At 43.8% G+C, this 20,732-nt stretch overlaps 1 protein-coding gene across 4 annotated transcripts in view; it reads right to left on the bottom strand.

The window, feature by feature from the left end:
- TRPM3 (transient receptor potential cation channel subfamily M member 3) overlaps positions 1–20,732 on the bottom strand; it is a 375,460-nt gene that overhangs the window by 36,840 nt on the left and 317,888 nt on the right. Inside the window, exons 10-16 of one of the 4 annotated variants that reach the window (XM_066616650.1) lie at positions 18,541–18,641; positions 15,104–15,238; positions 10,636–10,686; positions 4,874–4,909; positions 4,567–4,707; positions 2,621–2,650; positions 39–328 (exon numbers count right to left, since the gene is read on the bottom strand). In XM_066616650.1, coding sequence (XP_066472747.1) covers positions 39–328; positions 2,621–2,650; positions 4,567–4,707; positions 4,874–4,909; positions 10,636–10,686; positions 15,104–15,238; positions 18,541–18,641 — 784 coding nt within the window. The remainder of the gene's footprint in view (positions 1–38; positions 329–2,620; positions 2,651–4,566; positions 4,708–4,873; positions 4,910–10,635; positions 10,687–15,103; positions 15,239–18,540; positions 18,642–20,732) is intronic. The other 3 variants (XM_066616652.1, XM_066616653.1, XM_066616654.1) reach the window with 3 other exon arrangements.

Raw genomic sequence — 20,732 nt, 5'->3', positions numbered from 1 at the left:
AATAACAAATGCATAGATGAATTGATTAATTACTCAACCTGGAGTTATGATTCAGCTCCTGAGATATGTCATCCACCATGTCATTCTCCGATGCTTCGTGGGCCATGGCTTTACATAGCTTACAGGCCACTAAAGCCTTAGCCATGGCTTCCTCTCCGTGTTGCCAGAAGAAGAGGGCCATCTTCTGGCGCTTCATCAACACAGCCCACACCATCAACTCATGGAAGGGAAAAGGGAAATGGTTGATCTCGGGGTCATCTAGGTCAATATCCACTTCCTCCTCTCGTTTCTTGGTTGTCTTTCTTCCCCTTCGCATTGGGACATCATCCTGTTACAATATGGGGAAAATGCCATTAGACCAAAGCAGATTTAAGTACAGTAGTTTCATCTCAACCCTATCCCCTGCCAGTCCATAGCATGCAGCACAATGCTATGGTGGTGGGGGCTAGGTGATCAGATGCCAGCAAAAGCTAAGTAAAACGAGTGGATCTGGGTTGGGAAAGGGAAATAGGGTCTAACATGCCTGACCACTGTTGAGATCCACTCCCTACTGCCCTAAAACCTCCCCAGTTCAGCCCACTACCCACTCCAAACCTCCTCTGAAATGCACTGGTGGAGCATCCAGGTGGTTTTGGCATGTGCATGGGGCCTCTGACGGTTTCCACCTCTGGCTATGTAGCTCACAATGGCGGTACAACATTTGTGGTTACTTATGGCAGCTGATCACTAGATTCACTGTTGTAGGTGGCCCATTGGATTGGGACACTAATGTATTAGGAAGACATAAAGCCAGTTGCCTTGCTACTGTCTCACACAATACACATGTTCTTTACCAGCTTGCTTATTTGAATCAAAGTGCTCACCAAGACAGCTATCCCCAATATTCAGATTTTTCCTTAGGGGAAATACCTTTTGCCTTATGCTTGTCAACTTCAACTGATGTCAAAATTAGTCTTTCATTTAGCTGGACAGCAATTAAGAGAGATGCCTACAAAATAGCAGTGCAGCTTTCCAAGAAATGCTAGTTAGAACAGCATTTTTAATATCTCCGTTTCATGCAGTTTAGCACTATATGCTGATTAAATCCTCCTAGAAAAGGTCACTGTTAAATGTGCTGGTTGTTTACTTCTAAATTTGTAAATTTCAATGAGGTGAATTGAGCAATACTTTTGCCAAAAAATATGAACATTTTGCAGAAATTGTAGCAACTGTGCTCTCTTTTCTGTTTTTGATTTGACCTCCATCATATGATCCTCCCACTGTCTATCTTTCCAATATTGTAATTTCTTTTTGCTCCTTTTCTATTATCTTCTCCTAAACCATTTCCATCTGTCTCTACATTTCATTCTGTCTCACTTTCACTTCATCATTTAAACAAACCTTTTTTCTGGATTGCTCCCATGGGAGTCTGTTCTGCTCCATAACAAATTATTACATGTATACATGGTTACTAGTTTGCCACTGGACAATACACTGCAGGGTCTGAACAATTCTCATTTATTGCAGGTGGGTTATACACCTTATTGCAAAGTAGTTTTTCATGTCATCTCCAATTTATTTGTGCAAATACATACTGTTTTGAATACCTTGTTGGTCAAATCAAACCAATACAATGTTTTAAACCAGTGGTTCTCAAACTCATACAGGGAAGTTGGAAACCAGGTAAGTCTTTGCAGGGGCAGGGGGTGGTACCAGTGCCACTGTGATTGTGCTGTCACAATGATCAGGGGAATTTTTAACCCACTTGGGAGGTGGTGCTGGAAGGCGCAGAGGGTTTGCAGCTCCCTCTGTGGGCCTCCCTGCTTGCTCTAAACAGCTCTCTTTGGCAATCGTTATCCACTTCCAGGTTGTGACCAGGTTGTGATAGCTGAAGAGAGCTGTTTGGAGCAGCCGGGAGGCCTGCAGAGGGGCTGCAAGCTCCTTGCACCCTCCAGATGGCTGGTGCTATCCCCCAGGCAAGTTAAAAAGCCCCTTGATTGCTGTGGTGCTATATTGCTGCAGCTGCGGTCATTTCTTGGACACTCCCCTTAAGGAGGAATGGCCTCCTCCTGGTTCCCCTGGTGGGTCATGACCCAAAAGTTTGGGAACCACAGTTTTAAACTATATCAAGGATTTAGAATCTTTTTTTAATTAGGCAAATGTCAGCATTCATTCTATCCAAATTATTAAGTAATTTTTCATTTGGTTTTGTGCTTTCAGCAGCCACAGAGATGAGTTTTTGCTATCAATGTTTTAAGGAAAACATGCAAGGCTTTTGGGTGTGCGGGAGCGGAAAAGCAGACTGGACTTCCAGGCGGGAGAGTTTATACAAGCATTTTTGTCTGGTCATGACATGACATCTTGGCCATTGCACAAAGAGGTGTACCCACTAAACTCAGTCACTGTTTATTAGTGCTTGATGGTGCGTCATATCACAAACTGTTTTGGAAAGCTTATTTACTTTAAAAGTGGTTTTGTCACGTGGCATGGGGGGCTGCTGAAAACCAAAGGCCAAACAAAAATCTCTTGAGCACATGGAAATAGTTGCATGATTCTTTGGATCATAGCTAATAAGTATGCCATGAATCTGCTGTGATAATGAATATGTTTGGTTCTATGAAGAATTTAAATTGCTGCTTACCTCCATTCCCAGAAGTTTTAGGGCTTTGGGCTGCAAGTAGAAAGAACAGAACAATGCACAATGCTATATACTGTTTTAAAAAAACAGATAGATGAAAAGACAAAAAAAATTCTGATATCTGGAGATAGTGTATATTCTAAATATGGGACCTCAGCATATGTATTAGAGGAGCCTCTAGACTTTGTTAGTATATGTTGGACTAAATTACATGTACAATTCAATTTCATATGTCATTGTATCTAAAGGGAAGTTTGCCACAATATTTTGATGTTATTTTGGGAAAACTTTATCAATCTTCAAAACTTACTTGGCACCAAGGCCAAGAAGAGGATAACTGGTGAAAGCAGAGAATAATCCTTTCTTTAATTCCAGAAGTATAAAATGTTTGCTAGAAATTCATTTCGGTTTTGAACAATTACTACTGCTTCAAGTCAACAAACACACCTAAGAAATTTCAAGTTGCTTTTATGTCATTGTAGAAAACCTGATAAGTATTCAAGAGAAATCCCCAGCACTGGCCATCTGGGATTTATGATGGTTGCCTATGTGGCCTATGGTGTTTGATGGCTCTCTGATGAGGATTTTTGTGCTGTTTGGCACACCTGCTTTGATTAAGGCAGTGGTTCTCAAACTTTGAGGGAGCATTACTCCCTCAGTAAGTTCTTGTGGGGCAGGGGCTAGGGCAGCGACGCCATCCCCAGGATCATGTTGCTAAGGAGGGTGGGGGGGCAAGGGGGGTGCTTTGCACTTACTTTTTACAATGTAGGGCTGCAGCAGGCTGCAGGAGGTGTGGGGAGCCCTGCGTAGCCCTCTGCAGTGCTCCCCGACACTTGGAGCCTGCAATCAAAGCGGGTGCAAAGCACCTCCTGCAAAACGGAAGTGCTTTGTGCCCACTATGATTGCAGGTTCCAAGCATCCGGGAGCACTACGGAGGGCTGTGCAGGGCTCCCCGCACCTCCTGCAGCCTGCTGCAGCCCTACATTGTAAAAAAGTAAGTGCAAGGCACCCCCTCGCTCCCCTCAGTGATGTGATCCTGGGGATCACGTTGCTGCCTCCCTTCCCTTCCCCCACCCTTTAAAGGGACGGGGGAAATGTTACATGAACTGGTGGGTCGCGACCCACCAGTTTGAGAACCACTGGATTAAGGCATTGGCAGTGGTAGAGGAGGAGAAGGAATTGTAGAAACTGTCAACATAACTGCAGCAGGAGTGAGGGCTGACTCCTCCCAGAGTGCCAACATACAAAGAGAATATGAACCTCTGTTCTTCCTTGTTTGCCTGGAAAATTGCTTACCATTAAACACACGTGTCCACAACATTATTTTCTCAAAGACAGGAGACAAGTGTCAAGTCTGTCAGCTGTGGGAAGTTGCGCCCCACAGCAGTGGCACTTTTTAAAGGTGACCCAGCTTGCCATAGGACAAGGCAAACTAGTTAGTAGCCAGCTAACTAGTAATTTACATTATATAGTGATAACTAACAGTTACTAACAATAAGGTATAGAATGAAGATGAAAACTGAGGTTAAACTGTGTTGATTTTTCTCTGAGGGACAAAAGTCAAACAGAAGCATTTCTCATGATGTGGATCCTGTGGTGGTAGAAAAGGAGCTGAGGGATTGGTCATTCTTCTGGCCAGTGAGACACAGTGTCCCAGAACAGGGGCAGATGATAAAACTCCCGTAGTTTCTTACATTGGCTCTGTGCATGTGTAGAACTCCACTACATGTGACTGCACAGACACCACACTTGCAGAATTTCAATGCTTGTTCCACCAGTGCTACAAGCCCATAAGATTGGGCTGAGGCTGGGTCTCAGTTTAGTCTAAACTACATAAACCTGTCAGCATTTGGTTTGCAGCTTACATGCAGATCCCACCTCTCATCCCAACCCCTTAACCCTGTGCCCTTATGAAAAGATTTTTAAAAACCAACAAGATCAATTCTTACTCTCTTGGGGCCAAATAAGTTGTGATAGAGGGTTCTGAAGCGTTTTCGAGTATAATTACAGCGATAAGCTCCTCCCATCAGGTACTCAATCACCAGGCCAATATCAATTAGACTGATCCTATAATCTGGAGGTAGGTTTCCCTATGTTGTCATTGGAATGAAAGACACACAAAACAGGGGAGGGGAGAGATTAAGCTGATTATTATGTCTATTTCACAATCATTCTATAACTATGAGAGTTTAAAAAATGAAATAAACAAGTTAAGAAAACATTAAAATGTATTATTATGCTGGTTAATTAATTCACCTTAAAATAGATCCAACCGAAACCTGGATATTCACGCTTGGAAAGAAGACACAAATTAAATAAGAAGAGGCATTAAAGGTAGCAGTAACAGAAGCAAATCACTTTCAGATCACAGGATTCAGGCTCTTCTGAGAAGGAAAACAGGAGACACCACTGCAGAACAAAAAGGCATGAGGGCCAAGCATTTTTCAGAATACTGCTCCACACAGTTGCTGGACTCTTGTCTGACTGTGGAATGTTCCAGCTTCCTACAGTGTCTCTCCAGTTAAATGTGTGTGTACACTGGCACTCTCTGAGGGCTGTGTGTCTCTCTGCCTCTGTCAGACCATGAAAACTTCTTTTTCCCAGACTTGATCCTAGGACAGATGAACTTTGTAGTTTTCATATCCATGCTAAATGCTTTTTGCAAACACATTGCAAGTCTTTCCTAAATCCATTCTGGAGTGTTTAGCAGCCTGCAGAATTAAGTTACATAAGTTTTCCCCTTTTGGCGACTCTTTTTTCTGCCACATACCAAGGAGGACATAAATCCAGAAAGCTGCAATGGATGCCAACTGTTCTAGCACACAGCTGTTTGCTTTTCTGCTTTCATACTAACAAGTATGTATAGTGTTTCTTCCCCCCCCCCCCCCCGGCACAATTCTTGGTTGAGATTTTCAGAATGCTCCGCTTTAAGTAATTACAACATTTCCAGGAAATATCTTTGTATGCAACTAATATCATCTGCTGCAATCCTATACACATTTTCCTGGGAGTAAGTCCCACTTACTGAGTAGACATGCATTGAATTGCACTGAAAGTCAATTCTAGCCCAATCCTATGGGCTCTTTACAATGGCGGAACTCATACTCTGCAGTTGTAATTGGTGTGGTGCCACTGTCAATGGAACACAGGGTGCATTATGGAGTGCATTGCTGTGGAGTGCATTGGAGCCAGCGGCTCAAATGGCTAACAACTTCATGCACCCACCACCGGTGGACCTGGCCCATGTTATAGCTGGTAAGGTGGCATCAGAGACAGGCTGTGGGTGGTTCAGGGGAGGTTCAAGGCAGGGAAGGAGAGGGCAGGGCCAGGGGACTTTGAGGGGGTGGATCCCAGTGGCAGCATCATGTACCAGAATGCTATTCCATTCTCTGCAGCCTTTCACCTTCTTCCTCTCCTTGGCCCAATGCCATCAAATAACTGGTATAGGTTCAAGGAGACCCACAGATGACCAGGTGGCCCATCAGGAAGTCAGTAAAAACGTGACTTATCTCTTGCTGGCCTGCTAGTCACACCCCACCATAGCTTGAAATACATGCACTGTTGGTGCACCTGAATGTAATGGACTGGCAGGGGATAGGATCAGGTGTTTAATCTATACTTTTCATCATATAGGACTAAATGGGCCAAGTACTGAATTTACCTCGCTGTACTAACTCTGAACTTTTCTAGCACTGAAAGGAACATGCCTTCTACTTTATCATCCTAATCAGAGCCTAAGAGAGGGAGGTAAAGGGGGTAATTTGTACCCGGGCCCAGGGCAAAAAGGGGGGCCCAGGAGCCAAAGGAGGGGCCCAGAAATTTCCTGGGATCTGACATTTTCCTATCTACTCAGATTTGTTGTCCATAGGGGATGCTGGGGACATTACCATGACTGGGAATGCTGGGAACACTACTGATGCCACATGGGTGGGTAGACCTGGGCTCCAAAGACTTTTCCAGCAGTCTCTACCTCCCTTCACCATGCTTCACCCATCCCTGCCCCAATTCTGCTCACCTGTCATCACCCTTCCCTGCTCTGTTTCACCCCCCCTTTGCAAAGGGGCCCAAAAGAAATTTTGTACCCCCTGATAAAATTCCTCTCAGAGGCCCTGATCCTAATACAATTATTATTCCCAAATCTCTCAAATGTACTGAATTCTTTTGACACCTGATGTACCAATCTCCTTTTTGATAACATATGTTCCTCTGATGATGTGACAATATCTACACATAAGGTAGTAAATGTCAAGTAAATATCAAAAGGGATCTTTGGGTCCACTCTCTGAAATCATGTATTTCAATTTCTGCCTGTGATTTTCATGGCGAGCCAGACTAGTACAAGTCAAATTACAGGACCAATCATTCTACATTTGGTGCCACACCTGAGAAGAGAACATGGGAGTTTCTTTTCAAAATGTGAAGAGAGCACATGTGGCATTTGTCACCAATTAAAATACTAGGTAAATGTGATCAGTAAAGCATCAGGCACCTGATTTCAAGTACAGTATTCTAAAGAGATGTCCATTTCTCTTTATGCCATTGTGATAGCAGGACTCTGTATGGCATACTAATCAGGTATCCATACTGTAGCATGAAATATAAGGTGAGAATCAGCTCTAACTTCTTTTTAGGGTGCATTTCAGGCAGTTCAGGCAATCAATCTACCTTCTTCTGACATGGGACCAGATTTGATCACACTGAGACAATCTGCTTAAGCATTTACAAATTTGTCCAGTTTTGGACAGCAAATGCCAGAGTTCAGTTTTATTACAAAAATTTTTTTTTACAGCAGCAGTGTTCTTTTGGAAGCCTTTTAAACTGACATTTTAAGGCTGCATTTTAAGTGTTTCCACACTTTGCTGGAAACAACTTGCGCTGAAATAATTTAGTTTGTCTATCACAATGTATTTAGGATTGGCAAGTAAAATCACAGAAATCTAGAAATTGTCACCAGCACTATGTATGTCAAATTTTTAATAGGCTCCTAGGCAGATAGCCTTAGAACCAGGTGACAGAAAGATATCTACCTGTTAACTGTATCCATGAAAAGCCAGACAAGTTTATTAAATGAACATTAGAGGGCACTCTTTAGCAATCAAACTCCCAAACAACAAAGCTCTTTTTCACCTTGTTGGTTTGAGAGATCATTAAAAGATGACTGTGGCAAGAGCAGTCGCTTTGGCTCAAATGTTTTTCTCACTTAATAAGCAGAGGCCACCGATAGTCAGATCTAAGAGAGATAGCAGTTAAGCAAACTGAAGGGCATCTAAAGGATCAACTGCTAGTCCTTCCTGTAAGCTAATTAGAACGCATCATATGAAAGATATTATTGCAATGCAAGGATTGCGTGGGAATACCCATTTCTACAGTGCAATAAGCCTTTTAAAAATACAAGCTTAGCCTTCTTCCTCCTTCCCATTTCACAACACTTCCTGAACTTTATAGGCCTCCTTTTCATTTAGCTATTTCAAGACTGCATGCTTTTCTCCAAAAGGAGAGGGCATGCTTCTCTTTTCTAAAAGTAGCAGCAGCGTCTCTTATAAAGTTTATAGGGCAGGATTTGCTGCCAATCACGCTAGGATAGGGTTGAGAATAAAGTCAGGGGGTTGTTGCTGTTGTTATCTGGAAAGACCCAGAATGTTACATGCCATAAATAAGATGCATAAGTAGGTTTTTGCAGGGTGAAGATATGGAGATCTAGAAATTTTTTTTTAAGATTTACCATTTTCTACAAAAATGACATATTTCATTTCCAAATAATCTGTATGATAATTTGCTTTTAGCTGGTAACACCAATTAGTCAGCATAGTTTGTAAGAAAACGGAGTAAATGTTTGTGAAGAATGAGAACTTGTACAGTCTTACATCTACAGTACTGGTAATTATCTGAACCTTATCTCCAGGTTCATAGCATTTTCCCCCATCCTTGAACATTCTGAAACTTGCATCCTATTTCCCAGTTACTGCTTCTCTGTGTCCCTCATATTTGGCTCCTTAATTAACAAATACCTTGCAGATCCACATTGTTAAATGACTCTTCAGTTCTAATATTTAAACTTCTCTTTAGTGAAATCAATGGAACATAGAACACAGCTACTACTTCAGCATGGCACATTTTAAGAACCACATTTCTTATCCTGAGACATTACCAGTGAATTGAAAGTTTAGCTACCTAAGCTTTAGAAGGCATCTGAGCTAGAACACCTGCTTCAGAATGCTCATCTGTCTTTGCCATGCACAGTGAAATATGTGACTGTCAAAATGATGATACATTCCATTAAGATGCTATTTTCTAGAATGCCATTTCATTTTAAGTGATGTCAGGCTCCTTGATGGATTGACCAAAGAGGAATGAATTTCATTGCTTGGCTATGGGACCATAGTAAGCTGTTCAATATCTCTGAACCACAGCATATGCCTTTCTCATCATTTATAAAATGGAAAGGGTGGTTCCTTAACAGAGTAGGTTTTTGATTAAGGCCTATGTAGGATATTACTCTTAGCTTTTCTGTATTCATAGTTCATTGATGCCAGCCAGGGCTTATTTTGCAACTGGAACATAAAAAGGTAATGTTTCAGAAAGCATTCAATTTTGGCATATTTTTCAAAGCTACTTTTAACATATGAAACCATTTCTTTGGGGGAGAGGGGACATTCTACTTTGGAAAATACACAAGTGCAACACAGTTTAGTTTTACTGCAAAACAGTTTCATTTAGCTGCTATTATAACAACCGAACCTAAAAGGGGTGGAGCCAGAAGGTGATGATGCTTCCAAAACTGCAAATGGTACAAAAATGATCACAAACTAGTGAAAAACCTGTGCTACTTCCTTGCAGTTAGCAGAGTAAGGACAGAGAAGCAGAAAGCTCTAAAGGACAATTTATGGCTTTGATTCAGATACTATTACACATCCAAGGGATTTATACATGTGGAATGGAAGTGATGCAAAAGATCAGTCTGATTTTCCACTTAATATGACTATAGTTAATTTTGATTACTTTCGAAATGAGATTACAGAGGTGGCTCTTCATAGACTTGTCTCCACACCCAATGTCTTCAGGATATTACTAATAGTTTTTTTTCTTCCTAATGTCTGAACCTGCTTTGTTCCAATCCTAGACTCCTAAGGGCATGTTGAAATTTTTATTTCTCTGCTATCCAGAGTCTCACTTAGAATTTTCAAATGAAAGGGCAATCCATTCTGACTCTGCATGTTGCTCATTCTTTTGACTCTCCTATGTCACTTTTCAGAGGTGCTTCAAAATTAAAAGCAACTTTAAAGATACTCATATATGAGAATGAGAAATTGATGGAGCTAGACATTGATTTCTAGTACATAATTTTTTAGGCTGCAAACCCAGGTATGATGTAAAGGAGAATAATCCAGATGTGTGGAGAAATTCCTTCCCACTGAAATACAGACAAAGTCCCATCAGTTCCATTTTTGGAACAGTGATTGTTGTTCTTAATGATATTTAGAAGTAGGTTTTTAAAAAATCTGTTGGGGGTTCTATAGCTCTTTCAGTCATGAACTCACGTTCTGAAGCTAGGTCAGAGACAAACATGGTTGGCATTTTTTAAAATGGAGATGAGGTATTTTCAAACAGATAATAAAATTGAAAATGTTGCAGTGATTCAAGAACCAGCAGAAGCAATTAGAAATTTTAAGAGTCCAGCACTGGCCCACAATATGGAAATTAGCATCCAAAGAAGTGATGGAAATAAAAAAATATAGCTACTAGCATAAATCCACATGGCATGAAAAACACCTACAGTTCTGCTAGCGAAAGCACTGTACCCAAAGCATCTAAAATCATTGAGATAACAGCCCAATAATTAGTTAACTACATTGTACACAGAAGGTTGAAAGTCAGTACAAACACACACTGCACAACAGAAATGGCAGAAGACAGAAGAAGGCTCTCACTGAAAGCTCATGCAAAACAGGGCTGTCTCTAAAAACAAGAAGCAGCCACAGCGTTACCTTCAAGCTACTGTCCATCTGTTGGACTCTTACCTTTTTGACATCTCTGACAAGATGATACAATGTGTTGGATGGTCCGTGTCTCTGAAAATGACCAACAGAGAATCAAATAGTTTTGACCTGTCTGGAAGACACTGTTCGAAACAAAATACATCAAAATGTCCACCTGTCTTAATGTATGGTTTTCTTTTAAAAAAAAATCAAACCAATTATAGTATGATAACTACCTTTTTAAACATTTTTTATAAACAGAATCTTCAACAATATACCTTTCCTTTAGGAAGCACTATGAAGTCCATTGACTTTTGTCCACAGTTACAATCTGAGGGAGCACTCCCATGATTAGACATCTTTATTTTGGTTCAATAAATCAGTATGTATACTGCCCCAAAGTCTATTTTCAGATCTCATAATCCAAATAAATAATGTATACATTAGTAAGAGAACTGCACTTATAGCCACCCTAACAGTTCAGTTGGAAAAATGGCTTGCCTCTTTGGGAATGATAGTCATTGTAGATAAATCTTCAATTAAAAAATTCTGGCTCCTAAGCCCATGTGCAAAATAAATTATGTTTTTGGACTCTAGTTACAGTAAACTAATATGAATTAAATGTATATATATTTTCAAGCTGTTATGAAAGATCACCTAATTCATTCTTGTTAGGTTTTAACAGTGCTTACCTACTTAAGATAAACTAGGTATTTTCCCCATACTTTGAAAAGATGACTTTGTTTTCATAACAAGATTGAATCTTAGCTATTATCCTTCTCCTTAAAGTCCTTAAGGTACTCTGTTTTCCAGGTTCTGAGCAGCAGTTGACATTCTGCATGAGCATCAAAGCCATAAAGACAAAGGTTCTGCTGTTGCTACAAGTCCTCCTTGCCTCTGGATCTCTAATCTCCAAAAGAGATTTTGGGAGGCTGGCAGCACAGAAGGTTATCTGGAAGTGAGAAGTGGTGATACTAGACCAGGGGTCTCCAAACCCCGGCCCGAGGGCCAGATGCAGCCTGCAGCAAGCCTCTTTCTGGCCCGCGGCCAACCTCTTATCCCCTGAAAGCCTCTGGCCCACTCAACTGAACGTGACCAGAAATGTGCTCTGATTGTGTCTGCAGGATATTCTGAGGGCCAGAGAGGTTGAATGAATGAGCCCATTCATTCATTTGTTCACTCATCTAAGTTCCATCTCTAATTTATTTATATAAATTTTATATATAAATTTTTTTTCCAGCCCTCCATACCATGCCAGATATTTGATGTGGCCCTCTGGCCAAAAAGTTTGGAGACCTCTGTACTAGACTAATCCCATCATGAGCCAGGCCCAAACTTCTGAAAGAGTTTCAGCTCAGCTCATAACGGCTCGGTGTGTTCCAAACTGGGGGAGTATATTTCCAAAGCACCAATTATGGATTCTGCTGCAATCACTAACTAGAAAGGAGAGTCTTTTCTATTCATTTTCTGATTTAAATTAAATCATATGCTTTATGCCAGGCACCAGAAAATCTAACAAATTTATTCTAACAAGCAAATTTATTGCTTGCTCATGGACTAGAGACCACTTCATCTGATGAATCTAAAGGTTTGTTAAGCTACAATACTATCCACCAAGGTTTTTCAAACTGGGGTGTCACGACACCCCAGCCAGAGAGCCCTGGCCACTTTCCCCTTAAGGGGGGGGAAGGGGGAAGGCAGTGATGTGATCCCCAGGATCACGTCGCTTAGGGGGCTGCAGGGACTGGGATGCACTCACCAGTCCCTGCAGCAGCCTTCCGGGGCTGTGGGAAGCCCTGTGCGAGTGTCTGCAGGACTCCCCGCAGCTTAAAAAGTGAAAGTGCAGCGATGGTGCTTCACTTCTGGTTTTGTGGAAGTGGAGTACGATTGCTCCACTTTCACTTTTTAAGCTGCGGGGAGCCCTGCAGAAGGTCACGCAGGGCTTCCCGCACCCCCGACAGGCTGTTGCAGGGACTGGTGAGTTCATTCCAGTCCCTGCAGCCCCCTAAGCGACGTCCCTTAGCCTCCGCCCCGCAAGAACTTACTGTGGTTCAAACTCTCCCTGAGAGTGAGAATGTGTGTGCTAGACACACATTCCTGGGAGTAAGTCTCATTGAGCACAATGGGACTTACCTCAGAGTAGACATGCATAGGCTTATGTCTTTAAGGTTAAGGCCATAAGATTCTTGATAGTTTTTGCTGCAACAGACTAGCACAGTTGTACCTGTGGAAGTTGATTCTAAGCTTATGTTTATTTTTTTATATTTATTTTGGCTTTCACATGAAGAGGGCAGCCTTACGCAGTGCTCTTCACATGGAATGCCTATGCCATGCCATACCTCCCTTTAGGTGTGTTGCAGAGTACAAGTGGAGCCTTGTTGCCTGGGGACTTACCCCATGGTGGGAAGGACCTGGGAGGACGCGGCAGGCAGCAAGGAAGCCCCGCACCCCTGGGCAGGCAGAGGCGCAGGGCGACCAGCAGGGCAAACAACAGGGCGGGGGAGCAAGAGCCCACAAACCCAGTTGGCCCCCGAGCAGCAGGCAGAGGTGGCACGGCCACCCAAAGGAAGGGGAGCCAGCTGCGGAAGCAGCCGCCCGGCCGCGTCGCCCCTGCATAATGTGGCAGGCGCGGGCGGCTGGATAGCCGGATGGCCCAAGATCTCGCAAGATCTCGGGCCTGGCTGAACCCTGGAAGGGGAGGAGCCTGGTGGGAACACGGCAGGGCTCATAAGGAGCCCGACCACTGAAGCGGGAGGTTGCTCCTCCCGAGGCTCCTGGGCAAGGGAAGAGGGGAGTGCAGGGAGAGCAGCCACCACCACCTGCCTCCTGGCGACCTGTGGGGGGAGCTGTCTGGCAGGGTGCATCCCGAGGCACAGGAGGCTTGGGAAACCCAGGCATCCACCCCTCCTTGGCACAGTGTCAACAGAGGGATAGGCAGGGCAGCCTATCCCTTACCAAACACCTGGGACACCAGGAGGGCATCACAACAGACCCCCCTGAGGGGGTGGAATTGCAAGGGGCCAGTGATGTAGAGATCGGGGCCCGGACCACAACCGTGACAACAGGAGATAACCAAGAGAGAAGTAGCCTGTCTGCACTCGGCCAACAGCTGAGTACCCTCAACTTCAACGTGGTAAGGACCAGACCTCTATGGCACAGGCATAGTTCATGCTAATTCCCCCCAGAGAGACTTGTGAAGGGAACAAGGACTCTGCTTTGGTTTTGATAAAGACTTTATTAAGGACATGTACAAGTGGGACTCTGTGCTGTAACAGGTCCCAATGAATGTTAAGACATGGACTAGATTAAACCGGGCTTGCAGACCACTTTTCGCAGCTCCTCATTTTCCTTGCCGCCCCCGTCGGGCTTGCATCTCCAGTACCGCTGCCCAGGCCCCACCCCGAGGATGGACTTCACAAGCCTGTTTATCCTCAGAATTTTCATCCAGGGATCTGGCTCAATGCAGGTCCTCCGGTCCTGCGCAGAACAAGAGTTGGCCCCAACTGAGCCCTCCTGAGCTCATCTCTGGCCACCTCTGGAAGCTCTTCTAAGGCCTGTGGAGGCTGGCTTCCAGAGTTCCTAGAAGGGCACTTCTGGTTTTCAGGTGAAAACCAAAAGTGTCCTTCTAGGGCCTCCAGAGGCCTTTCTGAGGCTCTTTGAAGCTGTATGCAGCCTCCACAGGACTCAGAACAGCTCTGGATGCAACCAGAGCAAGGCTCCAATTGCATTTGAAGCTCAGTGGACCCTGAAATCCACATGATTTAATTTCACATGGAATTAGGTATATGTGAGGGGTCCAGGAATGGAACCCTCATGAATAATGAGGGTCCACCTGTCGTCTATGCCACTATTCTCCCATTTGCTACCTACTTCTCTCCAATAAACAAATTAAATGGATTTTAGATTACCAGATTTGTCCTCGTGCCTTTAATAACTTGACAACAGACAGAAATTCAAAAGGTGACAGTCTGTTCCTTTGCTGCCCTCCATGGCAGGCACTTTTTGAATATTTTTCTCTGCTGATCTCTAAGCACAGATGGCAATTCTAAAAAAGTTTTTTTTCCCCTAGTGCAGCTTCTTTATGCCTCTCCTGACAAATGTACGGTTTTGACAATAGTGCCAGGTGCATTTTGGAAGCGTTGTAACTAAACAGACCCTTGTAACTAGTCAAATAACTGCTTTACGAATAGAAAATTCAAAAGCAACCATTTCAAAACAAAATTGCAAAAAGCGGTGATTCATTTAGTACTGGGGAAAATGACTTCTTAACATTAGAAATATTTTCCTTTCAAACTGTGGAAATTCAAAGTGGTCGGCCCTGGGCGCCTCCTGTTTTAGAAAAGTATGTTTTGATAACTATAACATGATGCCATAGTGAAGTTTTGTTGCCAAGGTGATTGAAGTCAACCATTAATTCATTTATAAAGAGCTTGTTGGGTGTACCATTCTCATGCTGAAGAAAAGTGAAACAAACAAACAGATAGAAAAATTTGCTTTAGCTTGGCCCTACCGTATTGTACAATTCCTCTAGTCTGGAGATGGTGAGAAAACGATGCATGCTTACTCCATTCTCTATGAGCAATTTCACAAAATCCACTCTGTCCAACACCAGGGCATCCAACATTGCTTGTTCAAGGGACCCCACCTGCAAAGGAATAATACAATCAGATTGTCCTCATGGCCAGTTAGACAATAACTAGGGTTTGTATCATGTCTTCTGAGTGTAAAAACTGCTTCACACGTACGATCTTCTTGTACATGATGTTCTTACAACTCTGCAAGGTAAGCAAGTACTATTGTCCTCACTTCGACAAGAAGGCTGAGAGGGAGCGCTGTGCCGAATGAGGTCCTGGCAGAGGTGAGACTTGGACTGGGAAAGTCCTGATGTGCAGCTCACAGTACAATTCTATGTACCTGGTCTGCCAGTGCAGTGGTTCCTGTAGCAGCCTAGATAGTTGCGAATGTGCTACAAAGTGCATTTGAGATGACTCTAGAGCAGTGCTCCCCAGACTCCTACAAGGGAGTTGGGAGCATTGTAAATGTGTCTGGGGGAGGGGCTATGGCAGCAACATGATCCCCAGAATTGTGCTGCTGCTGGGGACAGGAGGGTTGTTTTTCTTAACTTATCGATAACCAGTGTTGGGGGTCCAGGGAGCACTCTGCAGGGCTCCCCTTGCCTCCAAATATGCAAAAATAACAAAAAACAGAGGGCTTGGTTTCATGAGGAAAACCACAAGTGCCCATTTTTTAGATATTTTAGATATTTGGAGGTATGGGGAGCCCTCAGAGGGCTCCCTGGAACCCCCAGGACTCCGGCACTGGCTGCCAATAAGTAAAAAAAACCTCTTCCCATCCCCAGCAGCAGCAAGATCCTAGAGATCGCTTCACTGCCTTCCCCCTCCCTGCTCCTTAAATGGGCAGGGACAAGTGCTTCCCTGGTTGGTAGGTTGCAACCCACCAGTTTGGGAACCACTGCTCTAGAGTGAGCAGTGCTGGCGGGAAGGCTTGTGACCCCCTGCAGATGCTGCATCCAAGGCCCCAGCCTCAGGTGGAGGTAAGAGAAGTGCCAAGTGGTGTAGGGGCTGCAAGAGGGCAACAGAAGGGCATTCCAGAGGCAAGCAGGGGCATAATGGAGCGGGGTGGAGCGGGGGCGGATCAGGTTCTGAAGGGGGGGGGGATGAAGCTTAGAATTAGCATGGGGAAGATATGACATTGGTCAGATCTCTTCTGACATCCTAAAGTCAAATTACAACATAAAGCTTCAAACACTTGTCAGCATAATTCTATGAGCACATAATACATTGAAATATTAGCAAGATCCATTAAGAATACTGGAAAGTTGTGCAGATTATCTATAATCACAAACATTTTCTATGTGCATGTTCATAGAATCAACAAGCTCATGGTGACTGTACTCACTCACAGTGATTACTCACTGCTTCCTGTTAGTCTAGCATGCGGGCTAGTTGCCTGCACATTGCTTTGTTGAAGCAAGTTTAAACCAAGAAACACCTGCACTTCCAGCATGACTACCCAAAAAAATAAGGTGTGTATTCGTGGCTAACTGGATCTGTGAATACTGGATCCACGGATAGGGGGCCCACCTGTAATTGTTAACTAGCTTGTGTGAGTGGTATTCTTCTAGGGATATAAATATATTCAATAAGAAAGCTATAACACCAATTTTGCTATATGTTTTAACTAGAAGGCTGCAGTCAATCTGCTGGCTCAGCTCAGTGTGTGAAATTCAGGGCACAATCCAAGCTGTGCCCTATGCCAGCCCAAGTCCCTTGGGCTGGCCTAGTAGGGTCGCAAATGTGCTGTAAAACATGTTTGTGTCTCCTTGAGGGGAAGCCGGGCTGGCGCTCCGAGAAATGCTGGCCTGCGGAAGCTGACATACGCCTCTGCGCCGGCTTCCCCTTAGTCGCTTGTGTTGGCCCGCCTGCGCCGACACAAGTGGAAAACATAGGCGCAGGGGGCAGGGAGGAGGAGGGAGGGAGGCACTCCTGGGCAGGGAGAGGGTGGGCGATGGGTGGACCTGGGGGCGGGTGGGCAGGGAGCGGGAGGTGAGAGGCCTCAAGCTGCTCCACTCTCCTTGGACTTGTGCCACCTCCAGAGGTGAAATAAGTCCAAGGAGACCTATTGTGGCCAGCAGCCCTTACCTAGGGGTAAGGGGAAAAGTTTCCCCTTACCTCTGGCTGAGCTGCTTCTGGCCACAATTCTGCACTGGATACAGCGCAAGCCTCCTGACTTGCCTGTTTCAGAGCAGGTTAGGATTGCGCCCTCAGCCTCCCACCCTCTGCTTTTTAGCTCTCATTGTCTCTCAGAGTTGTCAAGTCTCAAAGCTGTCAAGGCTAGAAAAGTGAATCTAGAAATAGAAAATATTTCATTTATCTATCCTGTCTCTTCATTTGATTTCCTAGTACCCCATGTCCCCTGCTGCACCCTCATAAACAACAATGTAAGAAAAATACTTTTTGTTCAAACCACAAATCCATGGAGTCCAGCATCCTGTTTTTAACAGTGGCCAGTAAATGTTACCAGAAGTGCGCAAGCCAAGCATGAAGACTCTCCCCTGTTCTACGATCCCCAGCAACTGATACTCATAGGCATAGTTCCTTGTTTTCATCCTGAAAGCTCCGTTCAGCAGCCATGTCTTACCAATCCATTCTCCACAATTTGTTTGATCTCCTTTTAAACACCTACGTAAATCAATATTCACCACCACATCTGGTGCAAACAAAGTCCATAACCTAAATATTCAATGGGGAAAAAAAACTTTCTTTTACCAATTCTGGATCTATACAAATACTCCATACTCATGGAGCTGATTATGAAAGAGAGAGAATAAAGTTTACTGGCATAGATCTGCGGAGACTATCAGGGCATATAAGGCCAGGGACAGAAATTTAGATATGATGGACATTGGCATCACAGAGATCTGCTCTGTCTTGCCCTGATCCTCCTCCACATTTGGCAAAACACTGCCAGTGGCCAGTCTGCATGGTTCTGCACATGGCCTCCTTACCCTTGTACTGGTGGGAATGCTACATAGTCTGATGGAACAGCTGCCATGACAGTTGACCTCATGGTACACTGGCATACCATGAAGATAGCATTGGGCCCACCATCTTTTCTTGTATGTGAAAGTAAACATGTTAGCCTTTCCTTGTAAGGAACATGCTTCGGTTTTCTCTGTATCCTTAACTGCTCTGTCTACATCCGCTGAGCCCATCTATATCAGAGTCTCAGAACACAAGATGGGACCATTATGTGAAAGCACCGCTAGATGGCAACAGTTCCTTTACAAAAAGTCACAGGTCCTCTATCAGTAATCGACTAAAAACATGTTTAGGTCTGATTCAGTACTTTGGAAAACAGCTTTTAAAAATGATTTTTTAAAATGTTAAATGGAAAGTTCTGTCAGTAGTGGTGTATATACTGTACCGGCCACTGTTGCCCATAAATAAATATCTGGCTGCGAGCGATGTCTACTCTGTTCCAGGCTAAGGCTAGACTCAGCTGATCTGGTGCAGAGGCATTAGCTCCTGTACAAAGAGATAAGAAAGAATAAGTAGACTTCATTAAATAAAATCAGTGGTAAGACTCAGGGAGCTGGAGGAGATGGGATGGCAGAGAATCTCAGTGCTGGCAAGAAAGAGTTACTGCAATAATGTCTGAACGATTTTCCCTGTAATTAAAATGTTTAGAAACTCAGCTTTCCACAACATTAAAGCTGAATAAATAAGGACTCTTGTAACATTTACCTGTTTATTGTGAATGGCTCAAAAGTCCCAAGCCTCTATTATGTCCCTTACTTAGATCCAAGACAATAATTTCTCATATATGACTACCCTAGGGACTCTGGGAGAAAGTCTATTGGGGGTACAAAGGTCCTATACACTTCTTCATGGTAAGCAGATCCACAAGCTGAAAAGCTACTGTAGCAGGCCAGTATCCTCCCAGATTTGACCCTGTGTTAAGGAGTGTCATGCATGCATTCCTGGGCCCAGCGCATATGGCTTGCCAGTAGTTGCAGAAGTTGTAGCCACACACTTGTGGTAGTGTTCCCAGCATCCCGTGTGGGCAACAAGTCTGAGTAGATAGGAAAATGTCAGATCCTAGGAAATTTCCAGGCCCCCTTCTTTGGCTCCTGGGCCCCACTTTTGACTTGGGCCAGGGTACAAATTACCCCCTTTACCCTTCTCTCCTAGGCCCTGGACCACCCACTTCCATTTTACTAGTTCTTCCCATTCTATGGCCCCAATCCAGCTAATGATGTCTCAAGTTTCATTGGACAAAGTTAGTTGCAACGAATTAATGTTTCCTTACTTTCTGAGGGTTTGTTGTTGTTTTTGCTAAATAACAGCCATGATGACCCTTGATCCTGATCAGAACTATGGCATGGGGAAAAGTCCGCTTTCCCCTGTGCCATTGCCCTGATGAAAATCTCACCTCCCAAATGGGAGGGAAGCTTCTATTGGTGCCACTGGTAGCTTCTCTTCCCGAGCAAACAGTGGCTTCAGGGAGTGATTTTCACTGGAACTGTGCCTTGGGGAATGGGTTAATCCTTTCTACCCATGCAGTGGTGCCAGTCCAGATCAGGTCCCTGAGCCTGCTCTTTACATAAAGACCAAACATGGAGGGGCAAATTATGTGTTGAAAGTCATGGTTGTTTTTTGTGTTTTTTTAACCCTAACCTAGTGATTTGGGCCTCACTAGGGAGAGGAGCTCAGGCCCTTTCTCACCAGTGGGTGCAATCCCAAACCATAGCACTGACCTGGAACTTTGGAATGCAAGTGCAGAGGCTTTTGTACTTGCCATAGCTGCCTGCTGAGTTTGGCTAGAGTGAGAAGTAGCTCTCTAGTAGTCTCCCTCTCTCTGTCCACCACTTCCTATAACACAAAGAGCAACCAATGAACAGCTGAAGGAAACAGCACCCCTCCTTTTTAAAAAGTAAAAGCCATGTCCAAAGCAATTGGATATGTGACTCGGATATGTGATAGTCTCACTGTGACTGTCTTTGCAATTGTCCCACCCCTTTTATTTTATTAACAGTTTTGGTGTGTTTTTTTTTTGTTCCTTCAATGCTCATTTTTTGCTCCTTCAGTGTGTTTTGTTCTTTCAACTAGAAATTTCACCAATTTTGTTTGTTAGCAAACTGAAAAACCTGGATCACAGAAGCTAGTTGTATCATGATCCTGGAAACTTTCTTCTTAAGGATTTCCCCACTTTTTCTCAGAACAAAGCCTAACATTTTGGACAAACTAGACCTTTTGTTAAACCTGCCATTAGCACAGATGAGCTTAATGCTTCTTTTAAAAATATCAGATGTGAAGGTGATGGTTGTTGGAATCATGAGTGGAATCATGGCAGGGGAATCAGGACCATAACTTTCTGCTCCTGAACATAAGAAGAGCTCTGCTGGATCTGTAGAGCTCTAGCTTCCTGTATCTCACAGTGGCCCACCAGATGCCTCAGGGGGCACACAAGATACCTGCATCCTATTGCCACTCCCTTGCACCTGGTATTTAGAGATAGGCTACCTCTAAAACCCTGAGGTTGCATATATACTCATCATGGCTGTAATCTGTGATGGACTTTTCCTCCAAAAATTGGTCCAATCTCCTTTTAAAGGC

Source organism: Tiliqua scincoides, chromosome 2, assembly GCF_035046505.1.
Source record: "Tiliqua scincoides isolate rTilSci1 chromosome 2, rTilSci1.hap2, whole genome shotgun sequence".
Lineage (NCBI taxonomy): Eukaryota > Metazoa > Chordata > Lepidosauria > Squamata > Scincidae > Tiliqua > Tiliqua scincoides.
Note: the sequence above shows the minus strand (reverse complement) of the source record. Positions and strands in the feature narration are given on the sequence as shown.